The following is a 24232-nucleotide window of genomic DNA, read 5'->3' as shown; positions in this document are numbered from 1 at the left end:
CGACAATATTTCGGTCAGGCTATGGTGAAATTAGGGTATGTATGTGATGCACAGCGTGTCGCCACATTTCATTATTTTCTCGATAAACAACCCGGACAGGGCTTGACGTCCATAGAAAAAAAATATAATACATAGTTAAAGAATGTTTAGTACAGCATGGATTAGGTACAAAACCTCACGTTTTTGTTATTCGACTTAAATCTCGGGTATCCTGGACACTAGACCATGGAAACTGTAGATGGCCTTATTGCGTTGCAATAGAATATTGTAGTAGTAGTAATCCTACTGTGTTTGTGTTTGGTCCTTTTAAGGTTATAGCTAATCAACACCATGCTACTATCTATACAAAATTTAATTTTCGGGAGGATCACGTGTCTAATATGCTTTAAGCCTACACATGTGTATTTCGTTAAATATGTTACTGTTTTACCATAGAAACGTGCAACTTGATCTTAATATCAATTGATACACTTACGGTGTATCGACGGCGTCCAATAATATAAATGTATTATGTATAAAATATAGTTAACCCAGCCAAACCCGTCCACTTCTGTATAAAAAGACCGCCTGTGTAATAAGTACCCACACATTTCTAGGTCCAAAATGACCAATTTCAACCCAATTGAACATGTGAATATAGACCACCTGGTAACATAGACAATTTCTCTCTCTTCATGTGTCGTATTTTAGCTGAGGGACAGGTGATTTTGACAGTAAGTACTATATTACAAAATTCAGCTATAGCATCACGTATAACAGGATACTGATTTTCCATTTGTTACACATAAGCTAGTCGAGAAACCACTATAACAATAGTGGCCATCCGTAACACTAAGCATAATATCATTTATAAGCTGAAAATGAATACTTCAATAATGCACTGACAGAAACGCCAAATTTCAGACATGGGATCTGTTTTTGAGAAGACCGTTGTCTACACTTTTTACGTTCCAGGTCGTAACTTTTTACTCCCTTCACAAATGCTGTCTATATATATACAAAATGTATTTTTCAAATTGGTTGTAGAATAATCATGAACGTTGTATACATAAACATAATACCTGAAATGTAAAAACCTAACATGGAGACAATGGGTGGTTATATCTCGTGAAATGGTCTTGTTTTAGAAGGCATGCATTGCCTCATAGTTGTGACGCGCATCAAGGGAAGAATACCTTGCTTTAATGGACTTTGATAGTTAAGAAATAGCTGCAAATTCTTAGTAACAACCTATAAGTACCTTATGGACGTCATATAAACGTTACAATACGATTATGACAAGACATTGACTTCCATAATAATCCAAAAGCAAATAGCATTATCCGTTCACCCGGGCAAGCTAACGTTTTTAAAACTAATTCAGAGACCATTTATCAAAACGTTTAATAGACTAAGCTTTTCGTACTGTTTAAGCCTGATCCATCAGGATAATAAATCTTGCCGCAAACTTTTTATATACTCTTGATGGAAATGGCGTATGTAAGAGGCGCTTAACATGTTTTGTAACTCTTCATACAGTCTAAGCGTTTAAAAACATCGCTTAAATCTATTTAATACACTTCCATTTGCGGGGCCATTCTATTACGTATTTGCTAGAGACATAATGGATGACTCTATGAGGAATATACCTCGTATGCTTTATTCGTAACCGCCGTCCAATGATCCATAGAACCTTTCTCAATCATCAGAAACCAGAAGACTTTGGCGATAGCGAATATATCTGGTATTTAACGAGTTGGCACTATCGTGTTCATCGTAGATATATACATATAGCTAACAGCTTCACAATTTATTTTCGTTGATTTTCAGTTAAAAAGCTTAATTTGAAACGGTAGTTCAAATGCCCTATCGGTGATTTACTTTTCTGAACTCTCTAAATTTATAAGCACCGGAAATTTTACAGTTAGCAAGATACATGTTTTTCATATGGGAGTGATGCTTTCGCTCATTATCCTCTCAAAGTTTTATCCGTGATATAAGTATATCTTGTGCTTCTTTGCTGCCGTTAATTGTTATACGTCCTTGCTACGTAACGGTCCTGTCAATGAGGAATGTACCGTTATCACCAACGGAGTCTTTAATATTGAGGTTAATATTAATCAACACTTTGAGTGCTGGAAGAATTGAAAGTGATAATGTTTTAGTTTGTAGATAATGGATGAAGTGAAGAATGGCATAAAATACGTTTTCCAGACGAACAAAGAATATGGACAGTCTGCGTTTCTGGCCACAGGTAATATTACTTATTAAAAAAGAAGTATTTGTAAACTGTAGAAACAAAGAATTTAATGATTTTGTATCTATTTTTACGACAATATAGATCGGTCATTATTTTCTATATCTTTTAGCAGGTGAATATAGATACTTCAAAAAAAATCTTCAATTTGATTTTGCATATTCGAAGTTGGAAACAACACAACTGTAAGTATGTAGTACTATCTACTTTCTTAACTACATCTAAACATCCATTCCACCAAGTATACAAAATATTGACTTTTGCTAGGTTTTTACGAGGAATTGTGTAACCTGAGAAAGGTGATAATTTCGCAGAGGCCGATGGCCGAGGGAAATTATCTCACTTTCAAAGGTTTAACACTCCTCGTTTTAACCTACAAAAAGTCCAATAAATTGTTTTTGTTATTATTTTGAAATGTTGGATACAAGTTTTTCCTATTTTATAATAATTTAAATTTTTTTTGAAGCTCTCAAGGACAGCGCACATTATAATTTGACAAAAATAATAAAGGAAAGGGAATATTAAAGGAGAAGAAACAATAAAAAGAATAAAAATAAAATAAAATTTAATTAATAAAGAAGAGGTCGAAAGAGAAAAATCTTCTTTCCACGTACGTATCTCCAAGTACAATTGTAGGTTACTTTAAGTAATTCTATTATTACTTTCTTATTAATTATAATTTTCGAATATACAAGCTTACCATTTAACGCTGTGCAATTTACCTTTTCCTAGGCCTACAAATCTGTTGTCAGCCATTGTTTGATTTGGGCTTTTGCCCTACGCGCCCATGAACGCAATAGCTATATTTGTGATTGGTCATAAAAATGTAGGAAGAGGACCGTGGGATTCCAGTGCTATCATAATCAGAGCCATGTTACCGGATTTGCAATGTCAACTTCTGAAAGCAGGGTGTTCTATCGGTCTCTGGTTGAGTATTGTATTCTGTCAAGACCTGTACTAGCGGTTCTAGTCAATTCAGAAACGGCAAAACGCCCCAGTCATATAACAATTTTTGTTTGTTTTACGACTTGGCCATCTTCGGTTCTATATGGTTTAATTAGTCCCAACCCCTCCTTTTGTTATGAGTTATTCTCTGTGTCCTTGTAGGAGCCATAAAAGTATTACATGCAATATGCTCTGTATGTGTAAATTTCAAAAGCACTTCATGCATTATTACTCCTTTTGATCTTGTACAAATCATGTTAACGTGAGTATAATAATCTACTAATTCCGATAGACAAGCCGAATATATGTTATGTGTATTTATATGGGGTCGTTATCCAGACAAATTATTGATGACAGACACGTGTGGTATAGTGAAATACTGATGTTATGGTCTTACATAAAGGAAGGGATTTCTAATGTCTGGAGACCGATCTCTCTCGCTATACTTTACGATGTGTTGATGCAGATCCAGGATGATCTCGGTCTGTGTACTGGTCACGCGCATTTATAGGCTCTATAATATATTTTTTTATCTGTAATAGAAATGCGAAAGAAACAATTAATAGAATGTTATACTTTACAATCTTTGTTCCAGTTTGAATACATCTCTGTTTCAGGGACCGATCGGTTGGTCAGTGTAGGTATTTATATGATTTGTAAACTATTATTGACTCTCGGTCATACCCGTCAGTTACTGACTAGTCTGGATGGAATGATAAAATAATGTACATGGTTGAATTTGACCTTATCTTCCACATTCACTTTCACAAAGTGGCAAAATTATTACTTGATTGTTAGAATACGTACTTTGAAACTCGCGGTTTAATGGTTTATTACTGGTTTATAGTCTTATTATGACCAACGGATGATGCTTAATTTGAACTTTTTATTTTAGTACAAACACTATTTTTATAATATAAATAATGCGCGGACAGGAATATTCTATATTCACCACCAAATACAACACTGTCAATTAACATGTTATCCTATATTCCCAATGTTTTAATAGAGGAATCCATTGAACGTTAGCCATTACCATTCGTTCCCTTGATCAATCAGTATATTTAAACATATGTATTTCAACTACAGAAAAATACTTTACTTAATTAGAAAAAAAACCATCATGCATTCTCTGTGGTTCATGTTTATTGAGATTCATAAGTTATTATTGCCACCATTTTCAAAATAAAATTACTATATAATTGTATGAATAATATAACAGAACTCAGACTTGTGTTGCCAAAGTATCTTCTAACCATTCACAAGGCGTCCGTGTTTCAGACGGAAGACATCTGTGCATGGCCAGATAGGCCTTGCAAAGTATCGAGTGCTTTGTTGTATTTTTTCATATTAATGTAATATGGCATATATTATGTATTATTCTGTTTATAGGTCTGTACTCAATAATCCCTCTTATCTGTGGTGAAATACATAGACAAAATTGATATGGTGAAAGGTCTGTGAGACACTGCAATAGTTCTTATAGTACTTTCACCATTTCTTATTCCTTTGGGCCACGAACGATATCTCAAAGACTATCGAAGTGATTCTACATGTTTGACGGCACGATAAAGACATATTAGTGTTTACAAGTTCGCGTGTGTAATATGTAGAACAAGATTGACCACTAAATTTATGATTATTTACTATTCACTGGGCCATAAATAGATGCCTGTTTGCTCACTGTGACACATGTTAGCAGGAGAGTCCTAGGCCAGGATACAAAATTGCGTGATGACTTGACTTTCAGAGGATTAGGTTAGGAAGTGGTTGGGAAGAGAATGTAAATCTGTCTTTTTTGCGACACTACACTATCCCTTTTAGACGAGACATAACTTATGTTTAAGATCTATTGAAGTTACATTAGAGTAAGCCGAAGTATACATAAACTGTTCGCACGATCTTTACATGCGCTCTAGATTCCTGGGAGACAAATGATGATTTATTTATATATTGTGTATGTTGATGGTTTAGATAACAGGCGTCTCTGATAAACTTTACCCGATAGTGTTACATATGAGGAGTTACTAAAAGTCTCCATTGATTCATGTCGAAAATTTTATGAATTTAATAATTTGGATTTTTTTTTTAATTTTAGAATTTCAAATTCTATTTTTGAATTTAATGGATTTGTCTGTATTGAAAGGACATGCCGCCATGGAAGCTGCTTGCTGTATACTTTACTGGAGCCAGGTTAGGACTTCTTAGTTTGTATAATTGGTCGGTATGGGGGACGAACCGCTTCGCAGATATGGCAGCCAGGAAACGGTGAACGTTACTAGACTTATGTCAATGTGTAATCGATCCTCAATTACGACAGACGTCAGTCACGCATACGATTACCTTCTACTATGCCAACTTATTTTTGAGAATATGTCAATTCTTTCGTTATTGTTAACATCCTTGCGCGAAAACCTTACTTTCGTGAGTGATTACAAGGACTCTTACTGACATCCAGTGCGTGATCATGGACTCTTACTGACTTTCCGCCGTGCGTGATCACAAGGGAACTCTTTCTGGACATCCTGGCGTGTTGATCAAGGACTCTTTAATGACAATCCGTTGCGTGATCAAAGAATTCTTCTTTCTGACATTCCGTACGTGTATCAAGGACTCTAACTGACTTTCCACGCGTGAACAAGAAAACTCTACTGACATCTGTAGCGTGATCAAAGACTCTAAACTGATATCCGTTGCGTGTTCAAGGTCTCTGAATGACACTACATCCGTGACGTGGTCCATGGTCAATGACTGGACATAAGATCGTTAACAAGGGGAATCTGTCAATCGTGCGTGATCAAGGCCTCTCTACTGTCTTCCGAGCGTGACATAAGAACTATTTCTGATATCCGTCCGTGATAAAGGACTCTTACTGTCATATCGTCCGTGATTCAAGAACTCTGAACCGACCTCCGTTAACGCGAAGTTCAAGGACTTTTATTGCCTTCCGTGCGTGAATCAAGGACTTTTATTGACAATCTTTGCGTGATCAAGGACTCTTAATGAAATTCATGCGTGAGATCAAGGAATTTATGACAAATCGTGAATACATATAAGTTTTGTACATTATGTCGTCGCGCTTTTTTTACGATTTTTTAGTCAAATGATCAATGTGTAATGCGTGATCTTTGTGCGATTAGTCTTTTTCCGTGGTCGTGCCGTCGTACGGTCGTCCGTACCGTGCGATAATCCGTTTATAAACGCGCTATACTTGAGTAAAAGACTTGAGTTGTTGCCCTTTGCACGAATAGTTATAATTGGGACATGTGAACGCGATAAATTTGAGTAAATAAAATCTGAGTTTAATGACACCATTGTATGTAGACTTAACATTTTAAGAATCTCAGGATTGTTCGAAAAAAACAGCCATGCATTTCGACGGTAATTTACGGAATTATTGCCTTTGCTCGCTTAATGATAATTGGACATATTTGTGCGCATCGATAAATTGTAGTCATTATAAACCGTAGCTTAACGAAAACTGTATGTAGAACTAACATTAGAAAAGATCTCGGACGAGAGTTACGAAAATAATCTTGTTTCTATCTATAATTACGGAGATATTACCCTTTTGCACAAAGATAATATCTTTTGGCCATTGTTAACGGGGCAGAACTTTTACAAATATTAATCGAGCTTAAATGAAAACTCTCTGTCGTGTTATACTAACATTGGATCGATATCCGAAGGACGATCAATATAACCAGCATGACTTCCGACAGTTAATTACGTAGGTATTGCTCTTTGCACTAATAACTACTATGGGACCTTGCGCAAGCGATAAAGTTTTGTAAATATGAACCTAGCTTAATGAAAATTTTGTATGAAGACCACACATTAGAAATATCCCGATTGAGTTTGTAAATCAACTTGATCATACGATAATTTTACTGTATTCTTATTGATCTTTGGCAACTATTTATTTCTTTATGGACCTTGTGAATCCGATAACATTAGAATAAATATGCACACGCAGTTCCATTGATAACTTAGTATTTTCGACTTCGATTGGAAGGATCTCAAACAATGGTTCGAAAATCGTCCTGATATGATTGTAACTTAGTGAACGTTTTTGTCCTTTGCATAGATATACCCTATTGAATCTTGTTGACAACATGTTACTGGAGTAAATTTGACACCGATGTTGATGAAAACTTCTATTTTAGGGAATTTCAATTGGGATTCAAAAATTATCAATAACATGCTCCGGAGTTTGAAAACAAGCTTGATTCGGAACTCTAACGTATTGAACGGCGTTATTTGCTTTTGCAATTATTAAATTATTGAACCCTTGTGAACCATAATAATGTGTAGTGTAAATATTTAAAAAACCTTAATGAAATGTTGTATATATACCTTTAGATGTAAGTTCTATTTCATGAACAAAAAGACATCAGTTAATTACCATAACTGTTTTGTATCAATTATCAGGTGACGTTAAGGCATGGGCATCTTGTATTTTTCTCACGTTAATAGAGCAGTTAATATAAAATTAGTTAAGTAATCATTCATGTTATATATTACATATATATATTTTCATAACATATATGTAACTAAAATTTTTTAAAAAATCCATCTTCCCCCATGAGAAGAATAGATTATATTGAGGTCAAACAAAAAATGATTTGTTTTATTTACAAAATTTTTTGGGCTTCTTGGCACAATATCCAGGTTACTACAGGAAACTCTGGACTGATACCACTTAACAGTGTTCTGTTTATTCTGAGTGGCCAAGGGGCCGAACATTTGGAATTAAGGGACTATTTTGATACGAACTAATGGTTTAAATTAAATGGTCACAATACATCCTTCATCCTCGACATTCCAGGGGTACACTAACATTTTCGTAAAAGGAGTTGACTTGAAAAAATAAGGAAACTAATGTGATTAACAAATTCGAAATTAACAAAAATCGTTAAAAAACGTAATGTACAAAACTGTCAATGTGTAACTGATTTAAGATGAATGTTATTTTAGGTGCTTCCGTGAAGAAGATAAACAACACCTTATGGGGCAGGTAGTTTTATGATCTGGTTGATATAGAGAAGGTAGGTGGGCCTTTATATAGGTATTATAGTCGGTGCAAATACGCAGTAAAATCCCATGGCTTCTATCATTAATCCATCACAGAAACAACTAGAACAACTGCAAGATTCCTTATACTAAGTATGACCTGCGCACATACACTCTCGACAGAGCTTCTGTATCCACATTGGATACAGCTTCTACTATTGAACCCTTTTGTACTTAAGGCCTGTCCTCTCATGAACTTTGTATTTAAAGTGCCGCATAAATTGGTTTTTGAAAGTCTTTGTCCAAATATTGACGAAAAACGGACGCTTATTATTACAGTCACTATGCAAAGCTGAAAGTATGACGAACCACACCGTACATTACTAATACATCAAGAAAGGAAAACGATAGTAATGGTGAGCATTTTCGTTGAAGATAAAAGTATTAGTTCATCTTAATATGCATACAGAATACCGTAAATGGGTGTAAGATTTGTTCATATTTTCTCATTAGCAACAATCACCTGGTATATCGATTAGATGCTTAAAAATGTTTAATATCCAATAGTTGTCGAACTTGTTAGTTCACCACAAAACTGAATTTTTTGTCAAGGCTTATATGTGTTACACCTATCATTGATACACATGAAAAAATCGTCCTCCAACAAAAAACATATTTTCTAGCTTTTAAATTGGTGTATATCATGTTTGTCTGGTAATCAGTAGACCTGCTAGTTGCGGTGTTTTTGTCTTTGTTCATTAGGTATTGGTGAAGTGTTAAAAAACACGTAACTTCACTCTGTTGGTAGTATTTATCGCAAATAATTTCGACTTCGAGTATTTATTTTTCATCGTTCGTGGCTACCTTCATAAACTGATTAAGTATTACATTTAACACGATTTTACATTTTGGCAGGGGATTAGAGGCACCTAAACCGTCGGGTATTGTTTCTTCACGCACGGGGAAAGATTCGTCTGGGTCAACAATGACAGACCGTTAGAGGGCGTCGGCAAAACTGTGGCCACAAGTATGATGGTGGACAACAGATTGACATTTCTTAGATAATAGTTTACTTAAAAAGACGGACTCACAGAGAGTAGCCATTGTAGATCGTATACCTCCGGTATTTGATTAGCTAGCGAGTAAAACTCGTTTGTGCAGACACACATCTAGCGTAGGTCAAATAGTAGTGATAAACAAAACATGAACACAGTATATAAATTCAGCTCCAAATGATGTATTAATTTTTGAAGTTTACTTGGCTATGTCATTTTTGCATGTTTTTTGTTAAATTGTAAATAGTTTACAGTAACATTTAAAAATTGTAGCTAAAAGGTTAGAATTTTGTATTAATTGAGAGCTAGTGTGCTAAAAGGATATAATGTAATTTTGGTTGGGGGACATATTGTTTTTGCTCCGTTTTACTTATTAGTATAATCATTATAATTTTAATCTTATTTATTTCTTCCACTTTCTTTCACGCGCCGGGGTTTTCAGCAGATCAGAAAGTGCTGGGCGCGATTATCAAGAAACATAACAAACATAACTCATTAGGGTGTGTGGTTGAGGCATAAAGGTTTTTTTCCCCCTATCAGAAGTCCTAAGATGGCAGCACAGAGGCCTCATTTCCGGTTTTTGAGTTTTTGTAGGTTGATTTTCGGATGAAAATTCGTATAATCGTGGGTATCCTTATTTTGTCCGATTCAAGCTGAAAATTAGTACCCGGGGGTTAAAGGGTATGCGAAATAACTTGGGCAGCGTTTTCGAAAATTCAGTTGCCATGGTAAAACGAAATAAAGTCCTCTGAGTGAGTCTGAAAATTTAGATTCGTTCATAAAGAAGACACCCTGATCTTTGTGGATTATTGAATTACGGAACACGTTTTGTTTGGGGGACTTCTGTTATGGTTCCATCAAATACATTCATTACCTTTGGTTAATATTGAGGAGATAACTTAACAATTTCTAAATCGAAACTTGTTCAAAGCATCAAAAATCACTTTTGTGAAACATATTGACAATTGTGGTAGTATGAAATGTCCCATGGAAAATATCGATTTGACAAGGTAAGTTTTTGTCTTCTCTTTTTTTCTTTTTTAATTTTCAATCATTTTAATTTATGACAGCCATTTCCCTTTTGACAATTGTTATTTATATTTCATTTAGCAGTCACATAAACTGAAAAAAAATTGTCTTGATTTAATTTTCATCAAATAAAACAAAAATAGAGCTCTAAAATGTGGAAAGTAACTCAGTAACAAATATGAGTTATAGACGGCAATATAAACACGTTTGGCTTAAGGCTTTAGTTGAAGGTGATACATCCAAGAAAATGTACTCCTTGTCCTATAATAAATAACAATATCATTTTTTGTTATAAAACAGATATCAACTTTTCCAGCAACATTATGCGCAATTATGAGGATTCATTTTTGTTTCCGGAGGCAATTTCTCCTCTATCCAAAATAATGTTTACTATTTCTAAGGCTACTATTGCGGATTGTATCTAATCATCATATTTTATTACGGTAAATAAGATTCCAAAAAATATTCTTTTAGGGAAAGGAGAGACGTAGAAAATTAAAGGATGAAAATATCCGCTACATATTACCAAGCCCCTCTAAGGAGGATGAGCTAATAATACCAGTCTTTAGGATACACTATTTTAATATATTTGCGAAAGACATTATTTGAATCTATTTTAACTTAATCTTGACTTGTCCTAGATTACGCTTGCTTGTTGTTAGTCACCACTGTTGATCGTCTCTCATTGTCTTAATGGGTCGCCTTTGATTATCTTGGTCAGTAATCATTGGCGTCTGTTGTTTCTCGCCAATCAGTAAAGACTGCATTACATTCCGTGGGATGGGCATTATGTAGTCCTAAACCATGTTTGTTAACCTCCTGAGCATCGTTATTTGGAAATTAATGGTAGCGGTGATTACTCGTTTTGTTCTCATAATTAATTTAACATTGTTTTCTTCTTGTTGTTATTGTTATATGTACCATTAGCTCGATCATGGTTTCACCTGCTTGAACATTTTAAGTTTTATTAGGGGCCCTGCAGCTTTAGAATTGTACCTGCGAGCCCCTAAATTCATGATCCTAATCTTACTTTTCTTCTTCCTTAACATCTTCCCTTGACACAATCTCACTTTTGGTCGTAGCTTGAGCGCTCAACTTCTGTAAAGGTAGGCTCTCGGTTATTGTCCCCTGGACGAGTACACCACCAATGTCTTTAAACAGTGTTAGTTTCTGCTCCTCTTTAGCGCTGAGCATAACGGGAGTGGGACGACTGGTTCCTCGTTGTCAGTATAATGTGACCGGGGGTGTGTGTTGGTTGGTGTCTTCGGCGGCATGCTTCAGTGATATAGCACTATAAAAAGGGCAACAGTTTGGCTTAACATGAAGACATAACAAGAATATACCGCAGTCCTCCCCAAAAATCCACGCACACCGCAACGTATCATATACCCAACATGGGAGGCCGTCCATTAACATGACCTACTGTCTGTTTATAGGACGATAATTAATCAAAACAAACGATGCTCGTAAAAGGCGACTAGCTTTAGGATCTTTTACGGTATCCATTGATTACCGTACCTACACTTTTGACCCTTAAGTAAAAACCTGAGCAAAACCTACCTTTTTTGCGCTCTCGCCCAGGGGACATAACCCAAAAAAGGCCTATATAGGGCTGAGCGTGTTCCAACGCAGTGGTCGAATGAGTTAAAATTGATCCTAAAAAATAAGATACATGTATTTGCACAAGCCGTCCGCCACTGAGTTGTGGGGCGGTAAGCCAGGTACAGACCGCTAGTCAGTGGTTTTTCTTAAATCATTAACTCATCCTTTCACAAAATGTAACTATGTATAGAGTAACAGAAACTACTGAATGTCATTCGTTGAAATTCTAATGATCTGTTTTACAGATATAACTGTCTGTTGCTCGTGGATTCTGTGGCAGCTCTTAGGAGGGGGTACCAAATGTTTACATGACGATTGGGCAAGTATTGTGGACTCCAATAATGGGAGTATCTTTGATGTAGGTTTTGAAATGTGAAAATAATTATAACAAGTACGTTATAATGCAACCATACTTCATTTATTTCATATTTCAAGTATTCTCTATCTTTTACAGCACAACTGTGCCCGCGAAATCGTGATATTTCCCTCGCTATACTGGCTTAACCATGCTATCTCTTCACTCAATCTTACGCATTGATTACAGTTCTTACAGTAACTTTGTATTATATAATCTAGGATATCTTTTGAATAATCTGTCAACTGCTGAAATGGATGTGGGATTTCAGAATTCCAGATGCTGAAAATTCGTTTTTCTTGTTTCGGCGATTCATTCTTGTCTGTTGTTCATTGACTGTCATGGGTGTCTGGTCCAGACGCCTAATCTTTTATATATACAATTATATAGAATTGTAAACTGACCATGATTCCACAAATATATTTTGTATGGTGTCTGAATACGGTAATCTCTGAGGCGTTTTATCGTGTTGTTCCTCTGGCTTGTTGGTGTTTTGAATTGTTGATGAGATTTTTAAAAATACGACAAAAAGGACTAACTCTCAAATTGTTATGATTTTAAAATGCGCCATAGCGACCATACGCCAAATCATTATGGTAATTATCAATAATTCTTTTGTACAATCCTGCAAGCATTCGTAATGTATAATCAATTTTTAATTCAACAAATGAGACAAAATTTACTATCCTCATACTTTCTTTCAATAACGCATTCACGGATATAGAATTATTCAGTATGTGGTTATATTGATTCTCATAGGTTATTGTTTTAAATGGGCAATACAAAAAATGAAGCTTCCACACATTGTATACACGGGAGGCCCTTCCATTAATGATCATAGCTGCTAGATTAACGTTAAAACTCAATCAACAAACCAGATATCCATCTTACAGAGGAACTTTTTGTGATCGACATTCAGATAAATGTGTTCCTTGCAAATTTTCGCGATTTAAAAATTTTTATGTTTCAAAGAAAAAAACATTGTTCCAAATGTTAAGTTTTTGTGCTTGAACTCGACACGCGTTAAAACGGAATTTAAAAATGTTTTCGACAAAGAGGTAGTAAGCGTTACGGTCTGATTTAGCGATATTGAGAGGATTGCATATGTTGTCATTGATAACACTCGAAACCTTTCATGATATGCTTGTATAGTTATAAACCCATATATTAAAATCTGATACTGTGAACAACTTTATTCGCGTGCTAATTTATTAATTTTCATCGTCACAAAATTGTTTCAAACACAGTAGAGTAGAAGGCAAGTTGAAATTGAAATATAGATCCTTGTATAGGCCACTCCGATCAATAGAAGATATGACAATATCCATGGAGAGGTCATGTTCGGATGACTTTTTTATCACTTCAGATTAAACTATATTTTCTACACATTGCTACACCAATTGACAACGGCCATTTCGCCTCAATATACATTATACAATTAGCTTTGTTGTGCTCTTTGGGCGAGATGACTACATGCACGATTATAATTCTGACAACTTTTTCAAACAATTTCGTCCTCTGAAAATCACTTTCAAGATTTTGCAGACAGCAATTCGATTGTCCGTTTACAAAGGGATGGGATGTTGTCATAGATCCTCTAAGTTATAATAAGGATCTGTATTTTATTAGATTGAGTAGAAGGGTCTTGAAATTACGTAGATGTGAAATTCAGTGGCATCGAGCCTTAGTAATCATATTTCGTAATTCGTATTCATGAACGGTTCAGATGGCGTTCCTATCGTGACTGCATCACGTGCAAAGCTGTAAAGTGTTATCGATGAAACATTTGGTTTCTTTAATTTAAATGAAAATTGACATACATAAAAATATACGCTAGATGTCTTTAAAGAAAGCAATAATCATATTATCTGACTTGTCAAAGATAATGCATATCAATGTGTTATTCTTGTGCTTAGTGTTCAATTTGATGAGAAAGTTTTAAACCTATAACGTTTCGCTGATGAAACTTTTTTTTTTCTGTTGTAAGTGTTCGTCATAGATAATGAAAATCGACATGAAAAAATATACCCTTGATCTCCTGAAAGAAAGACATAATTGTATTATCTCACCTGTCAAAGAGAATTCAAATCAATGTTATTTTTGTGCTAAATGTTGAATTTGATGAGAAAGTCAAGTTACCAGGAACCTTGAAATGTTGCTATATATTACGGAATTCGACACGATACGCCAAGTAAATTTAAAATATAATTATATCTCAAACAAAAACAAAAAGAACGGGAGGGTTTGTCAAGGGGCTTAAACTGTTATTTTACGCTTTAGAAATTGACGTGATGTACACTGGAGCACAGAAGGTGTTGAGTGCTCCCCGGGAGCCAGTCCAATCTCGTTCTCAGAAAGGGCCAAGTATGTATACCGTCTTTTCTATCCTTTTTTTATAATGTTATTTTTGTATTTTTTTCATTCAAAGAAAAGGCCAAGTATCAACATGAAAAATGTATTTTTACTTCTTTGTATATAATGCTATTTCTAAATAGTATTAAACACTTCAAATGAAGTTATTCATCATCAAACGATTTTCAGAAAACTTCTCCCATCTAATTCATCGAAGTTAATAAACATGAAGTTAGCATTGAAATGTCTGAAAATGTTCTATAGGTCAAACACATAGTCCCAGTGATTTTATAAGAAATAGATAATCATGAAATTTATACTATCTTCTTGGATGTATAATGATCTTTCCATTGTAGGGCCAAGGTTTTAAGTCGTCAAGTTCCTGTGAGGTCATATTATTTCGATATGAATCACCTAGCAAATTATTGGGGTTGTGACAACGAGCCTCGACGGTAAGTCCAGAGGAGTGTGGTTAAGAGGTGTTCCGAATGTTTAAACTGGTTATGCTGAGTATAAAACTGTTGTCACAAACCTGGTGCAAATATAACTCTAAGGGTACAGGAGGATATATGTTGTCACCATAGTGGTTACCACTTTGAGAAGGAGATGTCATCCGGAATTTTGTTAGTGTGACCTAGTTCTGAATAAGTCTAAAATCCATACCTAGTCTACGGATAATTGATGATATTTGTCGTTTTATCAAATTAATAATACCCTTAAATCAACATATAAAATATAATCGAGTAATATTCTGATGTATAATAACATGTGTAAGGATAGAAATAGAAATATGAAATAAGCAAAGTAGTAGTGATGAAATATTCAACGTTTCCTTACGCTGACATCAGTCGTAAGTTCGATACCTTTCTCACATTACTGCAATCGGCAGCGTAATCCTCATATCACATTGAGTGTTGAAAGGTCAAAATGTTCCATCAGTTATTAACTTGTTATTGCTTGTCCATTTACTTATGTCTTGCGGTTTCAACAATGCTACACCAATTAAGCACCCATTCCTTTTTGAATGCTGATACTAATCACTGTGTTTTTTGTTTGATTGCTGATCAGATATCATCACACAGGTCCTATAGCGAGTGTGTACGCCTTGAGGGAGGGACTGTCTAGACTGGCGGAAGAGGTCAGTGATATTAGCGGTCCCTAATTGATACGAGCACCTTCATCGATTTAATGATGATGCAGTTTGTTTTTCTTTGTTTTCGATTGGCTGCAACAGCGGCGAACTGTACTTTAAAATCGTCTGAGGGAATATTACGTTTTAATTAAAATCTATATAAGGTCTGCTAACGTGGCGAAAACATAAAGCCTGTTTTAATAACTTTTAGAGAAACTGAGACTCATGGGCGATATATAGCATTTAACTAAAAGGAGGAAATTTCGAAAAAAAACCCGAAAGATGGCGAGAACTGAGAACATCGTTCGTTCTTCCAAATTAAAATTGAATCATTTGTTATAAAAACAATCTTTGCTCTTCTGAAAGAACTACCGGTACGTTAGGAATTTAGTATTATAACAATTAAATTGTCTTTATATGAACTAGTTATTTTAATGTATTACGATAATATGTCTTTTTTTAATTTTTAGGGGCTCGCGGCAAGTTGGGAAAACCATAGGCAATGTGCAGAGATGCTACATGAAGGTTTGACGAACCTCGGTCTAGAACTATTAGTTAAGGACAAGGTATTGACCTACTAGTCTATACATAATATACAATAACATATGGCCGTGATGTAACGAGAATTCAAAGTTGTATAAGCCGTGTCTATCATTCATGTTTTGTGATATATAGTGCCTTTTTGCACATCTCTCCTTCATTTATTGGGACATGACAGTAATATGATCAGGTGGATCAGGTTAAAGAAACTTTAATCATGATGGTACAACCATACGCTTTCCCAGTAGTAGTGATATGTTAACTCAACAAAATTATGGAAATGTCATACAGCATCATATCTGATTACAAAAAGAATGTTCGTAATAAGTAACTAAATTAAAGTGAAAGAGTTCGAGGTAACAGATTGGTCTCAATGTTTATGAGTAATATATTTTCCATGTTTTCAAACTAATCAGTCCCTCAGACTGCCATGTGTAACCGGCATTAAGGTTCCGACTGATGTCAACTGGAAAAACGTGACTGACTACGCAATGAAAACGTAAGCTTAATTAAGCATATACAATTTACATTATGGCTTCATAGCACGTGGCCTTAAATTTAACATGTAAAAAAATGTTGGAAGGTTTGTTTGCTATAACTAGATAATCATTATTCACAGTGGCAGATATTTGGCTTAGAAGGTCATTCGTGTTATTCATAACTGAGGAAAGTCTGATTTTTGTTGAATGTAACGAGGAATTTTGTTCTAAAACGTTATACAAATTATCAAAAACTGATTTCATTACAAACCAGACCTGTAGTACAATAACAATATTACAAATTTTAGGTACAGAGTGGAGATATCTGGCGGACTTGGAGATTTGGCGGGAAAAATTTGGCGTGTAGGAATTATGGGATATAACGCCACACCTGATAATGTAAAACTAGTACTACGGGCTTTGAAGGAGGGCATCCAACTAGAACGACAGAAGTCTAAACTGTAAAAATGACAATCTAACAAACCGAAACGGTACAATCATGTGCAACTACAATGTGCAACTTTAATGATGTGAGGACGCATCGCTTATAGTTCTCCGAGGAGTTCCGAATGTTGCGGAATGCCAGTTTGTGTAAATGAAAAAGTATGCTTTATATTCGGACGAGTCTACCAAACGATAACGCTAATTCTTTAACATTTTATTGTCTTTATGATGTTTTTCATATTCAACAAAAAAATATGTAAACGTCAAAATTAATATTATATTGTGTTCAGTAGTCATTTTATTTATATTGCAATTACATAAAAACAGGCAATTGTATTAGAATATTAAGACTTAAGAATTAAGTAAGTACATATTTCTATGTTTTGAAGCTTGCATGCACATTGCAGTTTTTGTTGTCTGTTTGATAAGTCATAAAAGATATATCTCAGAATCTGTAAAAATCCATAACATTAAAGAGTATATGTACATAAAAATTATCTCCGTAACTTAAAAAAACCTATTAACATGTGTAATACGACTTTTAGTACTATTATTTTATTTTAACACAGTGTAAACATTCAATGGAGCTTCGGAAGTAACTCTAGAGTTATCTATAAACATGCGTATATTATATAAAGTGAATATTGTCCATTTATAACATTCTGAAATAGAAATCAGTTATAACAGCATTATACCAAAGACAGACTAGTACTGTATAGCATTATATTATAAATATTTCTATAAGGGTTTTTTATACATTGTAAACAGAAATATCATGCAGTATGCTCATTGATATCAAGCATGTAGGAATATCATATAAATATGTATGTGAAGAAGAAACTTAATATACTTGTTGAGAATTTTATATTTAATATATGTTGAATAAAACAAAGCGAAAACTGTTGTCTTGTGAATCGTTTCTTTTATTAGTATACATCCAGTATGTTTTGACCGGAGTGTACTTAAACTCTCTTATACGCTAACGCACTTATGTGTGAGGAGAAATAACTCTAGTATTTCAAAAAAGTTTTGTAATTATTGCAGCCCTTTCTAATGTCAGGAAGCCTTTAAATTTGTAATTCATTTGATTCAATCGACCGTCAACAAATCATATTTACTTAAGAACTGCTGAAAGTAACGTCTACAATACAAAATGCACTTGTTTAAATATGCATTGCCTGTCAGTAGGTTAGTGTAAATAACTGTTACATCATGTGTGTTACACTGCGTATAATTTACATTGTAATTTTATATAATTCACATACATAGTGATTTTTACAACAATAGAAAAATAAATTAAAATAAACTTAAATGAAGAGAGCATTTCAAGTTGATAAATGATTTTAGTTAGGTATTGTTTGCGGCATTGTCATTCTTTTATTACTTCATTCTTTCTGCAATTCCGTATTTGCATATTACATAGTTATCTTCCCTTGCGGGTAGGTATTGATTGTGACGTCATGTGTTTTCGAGCGTAACGTCATACTTTTCGGAGAAAATGGCGTGAATTGCGCTCACAAAATAATGACGTAACAATCGATACCTACCCGCAAGGGAGCTAACTCTGTAATTTGCAAAGACGGAATAATGGCGATGTATGACTAAACATGTTATTCTTCAGCATTTTATCCTGTACTACGCGGTGGTCCTTCGTATAAACACTTGATTAAAGTAAAGCCAATAAAGTTTTTACTACAGATTCTTTATTCATCTGTTAGACCTAGACGAAAGAAAACAATAGTTCACTGCTTCATTTATTTTCTTCTTCTTTACGTCTCCGTTGACACCGTTCACCCCATTTTTGTCCTTCAGTTAAGCGCTCGCTCCTGTGAGGAAGGCTCTGAGTTCTAACCCCTTGTCGAGAAACACCAATGTCTATAAAAGTGGTAGTTTCTGCTCCTGTTTTGCGCTATGGGCATAATGGGAGGGAGACGATTCGTTCGCCCCTTTTCAGTATAATGTGAATGTCTTCGGTGGCATGCTTCAGTGATATAGCATTATAAAAAAGAGCAATTATACAAGACACACAAAACGAATATACTGCAGTCTTCCAAAAAAAACGCACATCGCAGTTCATACATACAAGACACAACATCAACGGATTTATTGATTTTTTTTTTAGCTGACCAAATCAGATTTTCTCTTTATTGCTGTTATCAGTACTTGAACAATCTATTAACCTATGAATACCAGTAGCTTAGTACGAAAGTACGTGTTTTGCTTGCTTTATAGTTTGTCTTACGGGCAGTTAAAATGAATACACAGTCAAATATCGAAGTCAAACAAAGGTCTACAATTTTATTTCACATTTTTACATTGTCCTGACTAGTGTTTTGGGACTTACGAGATATTTTTACATATAAACAACAAGAGTTTTTACAGTGTGTAAATTGTATATTTTTACATGGGTTTGTAAAGGATTATACATATTTCTTAGTCTTCGAATGATTTTCTCATTTTTTGTTTTAATAATCAAATAAAATAACAGAATAGTGTTATGGATTTACGTCTTTTCAACAACCAGGTTCATGCAAGGACGGCTTCCCATATATGCGGTGTGTAACGTACCGGCGGGGGTTGTTACCAAGATATGCTTGGGTCCCTATTATGAATTACCAACTATACTACAGCAGCCAATATATACAGATAAACTAGGTTACAACCAGCAACACTAGTCAATGTTCTATGTCCAATACACGTTATAAGCATAATATGACAGAGTACCTCTCTGTACAAAAATGAACTAGATGAAGGGAGACAACTCCTATAACAATAGAGCGCAACACACTCAGTGCTGACCAAGGCCCTTCACATCAACAATATAACGACTGCCTGTCGTTAAACGTGTACACCAACACACTGTTAGCTCGTAGCCCGCTGACTGCGAGCATGTCGCCAACATTAGCTGTTACCAGCCCTACTCACGACTACCTATGTCATGACCCTACTCACAACTACCTATGTCGTGACCCTACTCACGACCACCTAGCTAGTGGTCGTGAGCTGATGTCGCCAATAACTCGACCCTACGTATAGCTAAGAGCTGCAAAGCTCTAACCTCAACAGCTATACAATACGACTACTGGTCCTATCGCTCGGTATGACACTGATCAAGGCAAGGACTTATTCATGCCACTTCTATCTTTCAGTAGCCACTACCTACTACCTGTGTCGAAGTTATACAGCGTCGACGTTCAGGACAAACTGGTGAACGAATCCGCCACTTCGCATCCGTTTTTACGTAACTGCGAGAGAATGCAGGCGCCCCTACGCGGCATTCATCGGTATTTATCTCGGAACTCCACTAGACGGGTTCCCTTCCATTAGTTCTCAAACTCTACGCCAGGCTGCGCTCCATCTCATTAGGGACCGTTAGGCGTGGTAAACATGAAGATTTTTTTGATTGGTCAATCTACATTATCACGGTTCGCCGGCTTCACATTTTTTAGGCGAGGGAATCCACTTTACCGCTCGATGCGTCGGATTCTTTAACGTAAAGATTAAATCATTTATTTGAACGTTATATTTAACAATAGTTATTTATGACTATTTAACCTTTTTTGATAATCACTTTCGTGCTAACGAAGTTTTGAGTGTATTTCCATAGAAACGACGTTAATGATGTTATTTTCTCTTAACGGAAGTAGCCGTCTCCATGATGACATTATCATGCGCAGAAATGATGCGCACTACTCTGGAGTTGGAATTTTCCAATCAAGATGGCTACTCGCTACGTATACCGGTCCTCAGTGAAGCGTACGCAAGGGAGGTAACTGAGACGGGAACCAGTCTAGGAACTCCTCGGGTTTAATTAAACGTATTAGAGGTGTTCGCTACATTAAAGTCACCGAAACGCTTACACTGTATACTGCCCCGACAATGAAGCGTCTGCCTAACGTTAACAATAACAACACACGTACAGCGAAGCATATGTGTTACACATGACATAGCGGTAAGGCCTATTTTCGCCACAGGTGTGTTTCGTGTGAAAAGTGCGTGGTACGTGTTTTTGGAGACAGGGGTATATACTTGTTGTGTCTTCTTGTATAATGGAACTATTGCCCTTTCATAGTGCTATATCACTGACACATGTTGCCGAAAACACGCAAGCAACACACCCACCCGGTCACATTATATTGACAACTGGAGAACCAGTCGTCCCATTCCCTGCTAAGCTGGAGTAGAAAATACCATTTTAAAAAGGTACTAAATCATTAGAATTACATAGATTTCTGAAGGGTTTTGACTTCCTACAAACGTTCTTATACCTGGAATTAGGAAGTTTTCAAAATTACAACAATTTATTTGAAATATTGGCAATGTTTATCAACGTTAAATATCGCCAAACACAACAATAGACTGTATCTGTCGGCATTTTCTGTTTATAACGGAACGGAGAGAACCGAGTGCATCTTTGAGTTCGAAATCGGGGTCGCTGAAAATCTCATCCGGCTAATGGATATAGATGTAATAACACCACTAAGTGGCAACTTATATTTTATTGGTTACATTGGCCTAATTAAGTGTAATAGCCGATAGATTTAAAGCTATCTCAGTGGCATATATGAACATGAAACATAATTGGAGGGGGGGGGGAGGTCCTCAATATTTGGAACCCAACCCCCCTCCTCGCCCCGCATCCACAGGAGGAGATTAATTCTTTAATTCAACACACAACCATATATACTTAATAAACTTTTTTTATATATCGTTAAGTACAATCCTTGGTACACATTTATAGACAGTGGCGTCGCTAAAAGGAAATTAATGAATACGCAAATTGCCATGGTCGCCGAAGAAGGTGCGATATTTTGGTGTTTGGGGGTCCAAGTGCCTCCTACGAGAAAAAATATTACGATTTAGAATTTTACGATGCATTTTGATGAATGTGGGAGTGCCAGAAGGCGCAAGATTTTGGTGTTTGAGGGTGTCCGATTTAGAATGGCTGTGGTGAGTATTACGATATATTTTAATGATTTTAAAGCGCTCTTAACATGATACATTTAATTTAAAGTTACCTGCATTTAGAAATGATAATTGTGAATGTCGTCATATCATTATGCAACTCTGCTCGATCTGAACATACCTTTTTCACACCATCGGCACATTGTTGTGTAACACAGTTAATAATGAATTAATTGTCTTGCTAAGTCATATAAACAAATGAATCTTTCGAGAGACATTTTTTTTTAAATAGTACGTAGAATCCCTTGATTGACATTTTCAGTCTAGTTCATGTGTATTGAATTTTTTACTGTTAAACGCTTCAACATTATATGCATACATGAACTTTTAAGGAAATGCGCCACGCAGCGGAAAATTGTCTAAAATAAAGTACGAAAATGATTTAGAAAGAATTTTAGAACATTTCAGTCGGCGAAAATGGGGAGGGGGGGGGGGGGGGGGGGGGGAAGACATGTTTGTCCCTATCCTTAGGAACAAATATGATTAAGGATATATAGGGAATTTCCATCATAAGACGGATATTTATCGCACCTCGGACAGAAATGTCCCCAAATGATTGGCAGAGAGCCGTCACGTGGTGACCCCCTAATACTTTATAGGGGGTCAGTAAATTTTATTATGGTGCAATATGGCGGCTGTCGCCCTCGCTTCAAAATTTTAACACATTCTCTTCAACTAAATATACCATTTCTTTACCGTAAAAATATATTTTACTTATTATTTTTTTATGTAAAATTCATTTAAAATCGTTTAGAACTATACTTCAAAATAAATGAAACGCATTTTTTTTAAATACGAGTTGCTTCCCCTACGCCAGTTTGAAAGTTGATGACGCGGTGAAAGTCAAACGTAAGAATTCAAGCGTTTTCTTGACTGCGACCATAAACAAATGGAGGGGTTCGTATCTTTAGATCTATCAACCCTCACTCTTCAGCTAATTTATCGACATTACTTTAAGTGATTATCTCAGCGAGAATGCAGAGATGTTCATGTGTCTGCGCTATAAATGTTGGATGGATGTTTGTGTCACTTTTGTTTGTGATGCTTTCAATATACAACCAGTCTGATGTCGCATTGAGGTAGGCCTTTTGTGCACTAGGAATGTCGAAATTATTGTTCTTCAGGTTCCTTATACAGTTATTTGCAGATTCCGGAAAGAAATACATACATGTAAATAAATACGTAGGCCTACTGTATGCCAAATATTTAAAAATGCGGCGATGTTGTATACTTCGCCAGCATGGTTCAGGTTTGATATCGGATTCCTGAGAAAACAAATAGGAAACAAAGATCTAATGAAACAAGTAAATGGTCCTCGATGCGATAAATTCGTTATATAGTCAGTTACTGACCCCCTATAAAGGCATAGAGGGTCAGTAAGATTTATAGGGGGCGAGGGCGTAGGGGTCAGTAAGAAGTATAGGAGGCTCGGGCTACGCCCTCGCCCCCTATAAATCTTACTGACCCTCTATGCCTTTATAGGGGGTCAGTAACTGACTATATAACTAATAATATTATAACTAGGGCTATATAAGGAATATCCATTAGACGGATAAAGACTATAACTAGAGATATATAGGGAATGCCCATTAGACGGATAGACTTTATAACTAAGGATATACAATGTATAGGGACTGTCAAATATTGATATAATGATAAAAGAAATACACGTACTTACTTAGTCCGCTAAAGATGCCTATATTGTTTGATTTTTTTCTTCATTTTTTCCTTATTATAAACTCTATATATGAAGCCGAAAAATATTAAAAAGCCTAATACTATTGGCAGGTTTAGCAGACTAGTACCTTATATCTTGACAAATGAAAATAAAATAATGATAGAAGAAAGTATAAAACCATATAATATAATGAAAACTCTTCTTTATGGCTGCAAAAACATGTACATTATAGGATTATTTACACTTAAACTCTTCATAAAACTTCTGCATACGTTTCAACGTTTATTAGATTTCACACAGTAATCAGGAACCTGTAGTCGATACATTTGTGTTTTCAGTCGATAGCAGATATGCCCATTAGACAGATGAGATTTCCTTCGATCGTATGTTTTGAATGTTCACGCATC

At 35.4% G+C, this 24232-nt stretch overlaps 1 protein-coding gene across 1 annotated transcript; it reads left to right on the top strand.

Annotated features, from left to right (window-relative positions):
• Window positions 1-14495: 14495 nt before the first annotated feature.
• LOC138320745 (alanine--glyoxylate aminotransferase-like) lies at window positions 14496-18099 on the top strand. The gene is made up of 6 exons (XM_069263926.1): window positions 14496-14599; window positions 14944-15039; window positions 15656-15725; window positions 16190-16285; window positions 16676-16758; window positions 17047-18099. Exons 2-6 carry the CDS (start codon window positions 14993-14995, stop codon window positions 17201-17203), a joined length of 453 nt encoding a protein of 150 aa, XP_069120027.1. The 5' UTR covers window positions 14496-14599; window positions 14944-14992; the 3' UTR covers window positions 17204-18099.
• Window positions 18100-24232: the final 6133 nt, after the last annotated feature.

The sequence above is a fragment of the Argopecten irradians genome, chromosome 1, assembly GCF_041381155.1.
Source record: "Argopecten irradians isolate NY chromosome 1, Ai_NY, whole genome shotgun sequence".
Lineage (NCBI taxonomy): Eukaryota > Metazoa > Mollusca > Bivalvia > Pectinida > Pectinidae > Argopecten > Argopecten irradians.
This window is presented reverse-complemented; position numbering and strand designations above follow the sequence as displayed.

Bases quoted from the DNA above. Each gene is read 5' to 3' on its own strand.
- LOC138320745 (XM_069263926.1), top strand. From the start codon at position 14,993: ATGAATCACCTAGCAAATTATTGGGGTTGTGACAACGAGCCTCGACG. The intron at 15,726-16,189 runs GTCAGTGATATT...TTTAATTTTTAG, and splicing joins TGTCTAGACTGGCGGAAGAG to GGGCTCGCGGCAAGTTGGGA. The intron at 16,759-17,046 runs GTAAGCTTAATT...TACAAATTTTAG, and splicing joins ACTGACTACGCAATGAAAAC to GTACAGAGTGGAGATATCTG.